General features: G+C 40.4%; 2 protein-coding genes across 7 annotated transcripts in view; one reads left to right on the top strand and one right to left on the bottom strand.

Moving 5' to 3' along the window:
• The window catches only part of B3GNT2 (UDP-GlcNAc:betaGal beta-1,3-N-acetylglucosaminyltransferase 2), a 324,948-nt gene that overhangs the window by 25,321 nt on the left and 291,365 nt on the right, over positions 1-8,262 (top strand). For 2 of the 6 annotated variants that reach the window (XR_003004188.1, XR_003004190.1), the window contains exons 1-2: positions 3,732-3,869; positions 6,470-6,622. Coding sequence is in view for 1 of the 6 variants with exons in the window: in XM_024752940.1 (XP_024608708.1) it covers positions 3,184-4,377 (1,194 nt within the window). In the remaining 5 variants the exon portion in view is untranslated. Of the gene's footprint in view, positions 1-3,174; positions 5,688-6,469; positions 6,623-8,262 lie in introns of those variants that run through there. The other 4 variants (XR_003004191.1, XR_003004192.1, XR_003004189.1 and 1 more) reach the window with 4 other exon arrangements.
• Positions 1-8,262, bottom strand: part of LOC112404824 (translation initiation factor IF-2-like) — a 38,666-nt gene that overhangs the window by 26,867 nt on the left and 3,537 nt on the right. The window lies entirely within an intron of this gene.

Below are 8,262 nucleotides of genomic sequence, written 5' to 3'. Positions count from 1 at the left end.
TTTTTTTACCGCCTTCTTTGGAGGAAGTTTAAGAAGGCCCTTTTTTGGTACCTCAGTAGTGGGATTCTTGAGGGTTGGAGGGTGGGTAGTGGTTGAGAAGTGAGGGGAGAATGGAGTGGTGGTGGGAGGCTGCTTACCTGGGTGAGCTGAGAGCACCCACATAACTTTATCATCTGCCATGTTCTCTAGCTGTGTAGAGGCTTTGGGGAGTGGAAGGTATGGTGTAGGGACTGGTTTTATAAAAACATCTTTTACTTATATGTTCTTAACCGAAACTATTTAGCAGTGATAAGTATAAGCAACTAGATTTGGATCTACTGGACAGATTTTAAGAGACGCATAACAGTTTGTGAATTCCCATTGATCTAATCTGGGCTGTTCAACATAGTGATAACTTCACAGCGTTCTCAGCGTGACAAATACTTCTGCCTTGAGACTATTTGTTAGAACCCAGTGTATTTTTAAAGCTTATAGTAACAAATAAATAAACACTACCTTTGATTAAAATACATAATCAATAAGTTACAAGGATGTAATGGACAGCACAGGGAATATAGTCAATATTTTATCATAACTTTGTATGGAGTATAATCTATAAAAGTAGCAAATCACAATATTGTATACCTGAAACTAATATAATGTTGTAAGTCAACTATGCTTCAATTTAAAAAAAACAAACAGGGCTTCCCTGGTGGCGCAGTGGTTGGGAGTCCGCCTGCCAATGCGGGGGACGCGGGTTCAAGCCCTGATCTGGGAGGATCCCACATGCTGCAGAGCAGCTAAGCCCGTGCGCCACAACTACTGAGCCTGCGCTCTAGAGCCTGCGAGCCACAACTGCTGAGCCCATGTGCCGCAACTACTGAGACCCGTGTGCCTAGAGCCCGTGCTACGTGGCAGGAGAAGCCACTGCAATGAGAAGCCTGCACACCACAACAAAGAGTGGCCCCTGCTCGCTGCAACTAGAGAAAGCCCACGCGCAGCAATGCAACGAAGACCCAACGCAGCCAAAAATAAATAAATTAAATAAATTAAAAAAAAAAAATCCCATACTCCTCCAGTGATACCAAACTGTTTCCTTCACACCATCCTTTTTGAACTTTCACATTTTGTATTGAAATTTTAGAAGAATCAATGTTTATTAACTGCAGCCCTCCCCCCCCAATAAAAAAACCCATTTTGTTCTAGAGGTCAGAAAAGAGTAGCTACCATTTGACATGGTGGTCTTAGAACCCCCATCACCTTGGCTAGGATTCCAGCTCTGCCCTTAACACAGTTACTTCTTTAAATCTGTTTCCTCAGATATAAAATGGGAATAAAAGTAACAATACCTTCTTCAGAGGCTCCCTGTATCAAGATAATGCACCGTGCCTGAGAAGCAATACTTCTTTGGGATTCTTTTCTGAGGATGAATTCTCAGCTGTAGAATTAACCTGATAAGAAAATTCTTTTTTTTTTTTTTTAATTTGTTTTTGGCTGCATTGGGTCTTCGTTGCTGTGCACGGGTTTTTCTCTAGTTGTGGCGAGCAGGGGCTACCCTTCGTTGCAGTGCGCGGGCTTCTCATTGCGGTGGCTTCTCTTGCTGTGGAGCACAGGCTCTAGGTGCCAGGGCTTCAGTAGTCGCGGCACGTGGGCCCTAGAGCTCGTGGGCTTCAGTAGTTGTGGCACGTGGGCTCAGTAGTTGTGGTGCCCAGGCATAGTTGCTCCGTGGCATGTGGGATCTTCCCGGATCAGGGCTCAAACCCGTGTCCCCTGCATTGGCAGGCGGGTTCTTAACAACTGTGCCACCAGGGAGGTCCCAACCTGATAAGAAAATTCTTTACCGAGTATTGCCATTCCACTTTTTGGGGTTGTCTTTTAACGTCAAGCTTGTCTAACTGGTTGTTCTTGGGCCATCTGTCTCACTAGTGTTAGAACTCTGCAGTTACAACCCCAGCAGACCATCTCATTACTCTTTCTTTGTTCTGTTGCCTACAGCCTGAAATCTATTCTTGGCCTTTGATATTTCACTAAAATGTCATTTTCATTTCTCTTTTCCTTCTTGCTATAAACAGCAGGGAATCTTAAGAATACAGTTTGACTTTTGACAAATGTATACACCCATGAAACCTCATCCAGATCAAGACATACACAGTATATTTCTATACCCAAGAAGGCCCCTCCTGACCCTCTCCATTCAAAACCCCTACCCCTATCACTTTCAGATTTCTAGGGCCTAGATTAATTTTGCCTTCTTGAACCTAACATAAATGGAGTTTGAGGTCTCTCTCTCCCTCACTACACTGTTGTTGCTTGTAGCAGTAGTTTTCCTCTTTATTGCTAGGGGTTGTTCCAGTGTATGAATATAGCACAGTTTTATAATCCATTCTTCTGTTATTGACATTTTGGTTGGTCTCAGTTGTGGGCGATTTGGATGAAGCTGGTGTGAAGCTGGTTTCATCTCTCTGAACATTCAATGTGGTTAGTGTCTCCTCCACCTCCTAACCCTGCAGCCCTGGGCAAGTGTCTTAATCTTTCTGCCTTGGTTTCCTCATCTGTAAAATGGAAGGTCAGGAAACAATTCAAGGTTGTGGCCACCATTTAAAAAAAAATGGAGTAAAATAGGGGATCAAAATAAATGACATGGAACTGCACATGTTGCAGCTCACATAAATACAGTTAAGTGTGTGTGCAGGTATGTCCATAATAACAAATATAAACTGTATTTGTTATTATGAATTGTGAGCACATCCGTTTGCAGCACATTGATTTGTATATGTCCTTGTGTAAGCAAGGAAGTTGAAGCACCTGTGAATTATCTAGTTAATGCGTATCTTTGTCCTCCAGTGTCCAAAACAGCCACAGCGTTAAGGGTCATTTACATACAGCTAGCTATAGGCCAGCCACTGTTTTAAAAGCTTACATATAAAGGCATATAGCTCTCAAAACCGTCCTATGAAATGGGTTATTTATCCCCATTTTACAGATGGAGAAGCTGAGACATTGGTTATACAACTTGCCCAAGGTCACAGAGCTTGAGTCTAGGATGATAGGGCCATGATTTGAACCCAGGCAGTGCAAGTCTAGAATCTGTTCTCTAAACCACTATTCCGGGGGACATAAAAGAGGCAAGTGGCATGTGAGCAAATGCAATTAATAATAATCTAATCAATACAATGCTCCTCTCTTTTATTTCAGATATGAGAAATGAGTGTTGGACGTCGAAGAATAAAGTTGTTGGGAATCCTGATGATGGTAAATGTCTTCATTTATTTGATTGTGGAAGTCTCCAAAAGCAGTAGCCAAGAAAAAAATGGAAAAGGGGAAGTAATAATACCCAAAGACAAGTTCTGGAAGATATCTGACCCTCCCAAGGCATATTGGAACAGGGAACAAGAAAAGCTGAACAGGAAGTACAATCCCATTTTGAACATGTTAGCCAACCAGACAGGGGAAGCATACGGATTTTCCAACATAAGCCATCTGAATTATTGTGAACCTGACCTGAGGGTCACGTCAGTAGTTTCAGGTTTCGACAGTTTGCCAGACAGATTTAAAGACTTTCTGTTGTATTTGAGATGTCGAAATTATTCACTGCTTATAGACCAACCTGATAAGTGTGCAAAGAAGCCCTTCTTATTGCTGGCGATTAAGTCCCTTACTTCACATTTCGACAGAAGGCAAGCAATTCGGGAATCTTGGGGCAAAGAAACCAATGTGGGGAACCAAACAATGGTGCGAGTCTTCTTACTGGGCCAGACCTCCCCAGAGGACAACCATCCTGACCTTTCAGATATGCTGAAATTTGAGAGTGAGAAACACCAAGACATTCTTATGTGGAACTACAGAGACACCTTCTTCAACTTATCTCTGAAAGAAGTACTCTTTCTCAGGTGGGTGAGCACTTCCTGCCCAAATGCTGAGTTCGTGTTCAAGGGTGATGATGATGTTTTTGTGAACACCCATCACATCCTGAATTACTTGAATAGCTTATCCAAGAACAAAGCCAAAGATTTGTTTATAGGTGATGTGATTCACAATGCTGGACCTCATCGGGATAAGAAACTCAAGTACTACATCCCGGAAGTTGTTTACACTGGCGTCTACCCACCTTATGCAGGGGGAGGTGGATTCCTGTACTCCGGCCACCTGGCCCTGAGGCTATACAATGTAACTGACCAGGTCCTTCTCTACCCCATCGATGATGTTTATACTGGAATGTGCCTTCAGAAACTTGGCCTCGTTCCAGAGAAACACAAAGGCTTCAGGACATTTGATATAGAAGAGAAAAACAGGAATAACATTTGTTCCTATGTAGGTTTGATGTTGGTACATAGTAGAAAACCTCAAGAGATGATTGATATTTGGTCTCGGTTGCAAAATGCTCATTTAAGTTGCTAAATTATGTACTAAACTAAATTTTGCATAGAAAGATGTATCTCGAATAGTTCCCATGTTGTGTTCTCTCACATTAGAGGTAATTTCTATGTAAAACCATCAAAACTGCCTTTATGAGTAGTATTCATATGAGGGCCTCTAAACCTTTCAATGTAGTACTTTCTGAAGAGGGAAAGCAGAAGATCCTAATTTTTATGTAGGATATGACAGGACGAATGGTTCTGACCCTTCCTGCTGGCTAGTGGTCATTGTTTTCTAACTTGTCCCCCTTGTCATCTGAAATCATGTTTCTGGAATCTGATCGTGTTAAGTTATTTTTGTTTTGCCCTCATATGATGGTAATCCTATTCCCCATTATAATGAGTGAATTATCTGCATTTTAGGTATTCATAAACCTACTGGCTACAAAGACACTGTTATATATGACTCAATGCTTTTTGTGAAATGGAATTACATTTATTTTCATGAAATTTGGATGAATTTTTTAAATAGTCTGGAAAAGTTAACTTCTGTTGAAATTTCCTGCTGCCCCAACATTTCCTTGGGTTAATCTAGTCAGTTTTGCAAAATGGGAATCACCGTGTGACATTCATCCAGTTTTATCTTGTTATGGTCTTTTGGTCATAATAAGGAGGAAGCTTAACTATCTTGTATTTCATTTGCTGGGTGGTATCGTGATAGTTCTCTCTTTTTTAGTATTTGAAAATAATGAGTATGATTCCATAATCTTCAAACTGAAGATTGAATTGACCCTGGTAACCATATTGTGTTTATGATTTTTCATTGTGGACCAGGAAAGCGTATGTAACTTTTGAACTTTAAGTGAAAAGATTGAAGTTGCAGACCTTTTTATCAGTGGTTTGTCAGTTTAAAACTGCAGAATTCTGTTCTTGCCACATGATTACATGTTGCTTATACAAAATTATTATCCTGAGTAGTGACTGCTTTCCTGTCTCAGTGTAGAAGTGCCTGTGTTTTTATTTATTGTTTAGATCAAATACCAAAACATTTTCTTAAATATATTTTGTGTAATATTTTATTTGTATACAGTGTTGTTGATTAATTATTTAACTAGAGCATGGTATTTTAAGTAGTAAGTATAACATATGTTAAATAAAGTTAATTGTTATTTTTGAATTAAAAAATTTTGGGGGGGATATGAACTAGAATTCTGCCAAACTGTTGCTATATATACTGTCTTGTAACATGCTTTCTTGAGACATTTTTGTGTTATAGATATGAAGATTCTTACCAGATGTGATACTGGGGACTGTAAGAAGATTGAAATAAAGTCACCATATTTTTAATTGTCACGTGTAATGTGTAACCTGTAATCTCTGTTTCCAGCATTTAATTACATTTTCCCCAAAGAGGCCATTTCTCCCCCCAGAAAATATTACAGTAATATTGAACTATACCTTTTCATCTGTCTTTGTATTTAAAATTCTTAAAAGTGCTTTCCCATGTAGAGTCTTTAGGGAGGAGTATGAATACTTATTTACGCTTCCACTTTCAGTGAGTATAAAAGATTTAACTCTTTATACTCACTGAAAATGGTGTGAGTGGAATGGAGCAGCATCTTAAAGAGTCTATCATTCTAAGCCATGTCCATTTTGGGGTTTGTATCCACGGTGATGAAACATGGAGCAGCTTTGACCACTCAAGTTTCTTTCCTAGACTTTTGTTGAGAAGAAACTGCTAAAGCTCAATTAAAAACAAGTATGCATTGGCTGAAACTCCAAAAACAGAAGGATTAGTGTTGTGAGAACATGTAGCACACCGTCCTCTCCTAATGGGAATGTTGAGGCCATACATGTGAGCGAGTATGAGGGCACAGATACTTGATATGGGTTTGAAGATTTGTAAGCTTGGTCCTTCTAAAGGGTTCATGTGCCTGCATCTGATCTCTCTGCTCCAGTGGTTGTGAGTAGAGGGTGGTGGCCACATCACCACATCAGGTTTAGAGACTAGTAATGAAGCTCTCAGAGCATTCATAGGCATTTGGTTCACAAATTGCTTGTGTCCATGTAACTTGACCATCTGTTCTTAAGTAATAGATTTCTCCTCTGAGGAAGATTTAATTTTTTTCTTTTAGGGAGTCTCCTTCACTGAGATTTCAAGTCTACAGAGAAAGAAGAGATGTAGCAGGTTTTGAAACATGTTTGGAGGACCACTGAGGGCCTTTGGTGAGCCTCTTCTTGACATGTGCCATTATTCGAACATCAGTCCTTGGTGCTAACAATGTCTGGTGGGTGAGATGCTCTCTGGCTCTTCTTTATTTGACAGAAGCTCTCATGCAGTTGTTACCTGAGCCCACAACACTGGTCATCGACCTCATGGGATGACCCTTTTCAGCAAAGGGATACTAGATGTTACAGCTTTCCACATGCTTGGGCTCAGTGTTGGTACTGACTGATCCCGTGCAAGGGCTTTTGGTGCCCATGAGCTGGATTCTCACCTGAGCTTCCATCTCTTGGATGTAAGCATCACAGCCTAATTCATTCTTGGAGAGCTGTTCAATAACTGAGGCCTCAGTGGAAACTGCTTTTTGGACCTTTTTTCATGGTTACTCCCAAGTCATGTTGTTTTTGAGTTTGAGGGTTTTTGAGTTTGAGGGTCAAAAAGGCTAAATGAGCATTGCCAGAGTTTGGACTTTTCATAAACCCAACTACACCTTAAGAGGAAGAGGATGAAAGAGACCAGAATGGCTCATTTCCATCCCTGACCCTGCTTTCCTTTCTTGAGTTGGTTGAGAGAGAATGGAAAAGAAGGGCAGGAAGTTTGAGTCTCACTTGAAGTTGAATCCAGAATTAAAGGCACCCAAAGGGTGACCACCTCCTACTTTTCTACTCCTGATTGGTATGGTCTGGAAGTCTGATGTTCTGGGTTATCTTGTTTCCCTTAGATACAGGAAGGGAGAAAGCATTTATGAAGGTAAAGGATGGCTTATTTTCACTTCCAGGAAAGCTGAAATGAAAGAAGCCTTTACTTGGGCCAAAAGTTAACTTTTCTGTGATTTGCCTTAAGAAAAATGTCAGATGAAGTAAAAATTCTTGTTTAGAACAGGAAAGTAAATACTTCATGTGCTGGGCTGTCTAGATTATAGGATAAATTCATTTTTCCTTTATGTTAATTCTATATTAGTTTTATTTTTTAAATGCTAGGGTCATCTGCCAAGTAATTTTGAAACTGAGCTTTACCTAATTAGAGTTAACAATCTGAAAAATTAAAATATTTATCATGATTTATTTAGGTCTCAATACACTTGAAAGTTTTTTTGCCCTTAGTATCTTTTTTTATAAATGTATTTATTTATTTATTTTTGGCTGCATTGGGTCTTCATTGCTGTGCGTGGGCTTTCTCTGGTTGCGGTGAGTGGGGGCTACTCTTCACTGTGGTGCACGGGCTTCTCATTGCGGTGGCTTCTCTTGTTGCGGAGCACAAGGTCTAGGCGTGCGGGCTTCAGTAGTTGTAGCTTGCAGGCTCCGTAGTTGTGGCTCGCGGGATCTAGAGCGCAGGCTCAGTAGTTGTGGTGCATGGGCTCAGTTGCTCCATGGCATGTGGGATCTTCCCAGACCAGGGCTCGAACCCATGTCCACTGCATTGGCAGGTGGATTCTTAACCACTGCGCCACCAGGGAAGCCCACCCTTAATATCTTGAAAGGTAGAGGCCAAGAATGAGGCACTTTTGTCTTTAAGGAGGCCCTAAAATCTTGTTTGTTCACATCACATGAAATTCCATATTTATTAATTGTAAGATTCAGTACTTTTTATATACCACTAAAAAGCCCAATACGATTTGTATCAATTGTACAATATGCCTCAATTGCGGGGGTGTTAAAAAATGAAATATTACATCTTAGAATAATTGAAGTACTGCATTAGTGT

The sequence above is a fragment of the Neophocaena asiaeorientalis genome, unplaced genomic scaffold (genome assembly GCF_003031525.2).
Source record: "Neophocaena asiaeorientalis asiaeorientalis breed wild unplaced genomic scaffold, Neophocaena_asiaeorientalis_V1.1 scaffold100, whole genome shotgun sequence".
NCBI lineage: Eukaryota > Metazoa > Chordata > Mammalia > Artiodactyla > Phocoenidae > Neophocaena > Neophocaena asiaeorientalis.
Note: the sequence above shows the minus strand (reverse complement) of the source record. Positions and strands in the feature narration are given on the sequence as shown.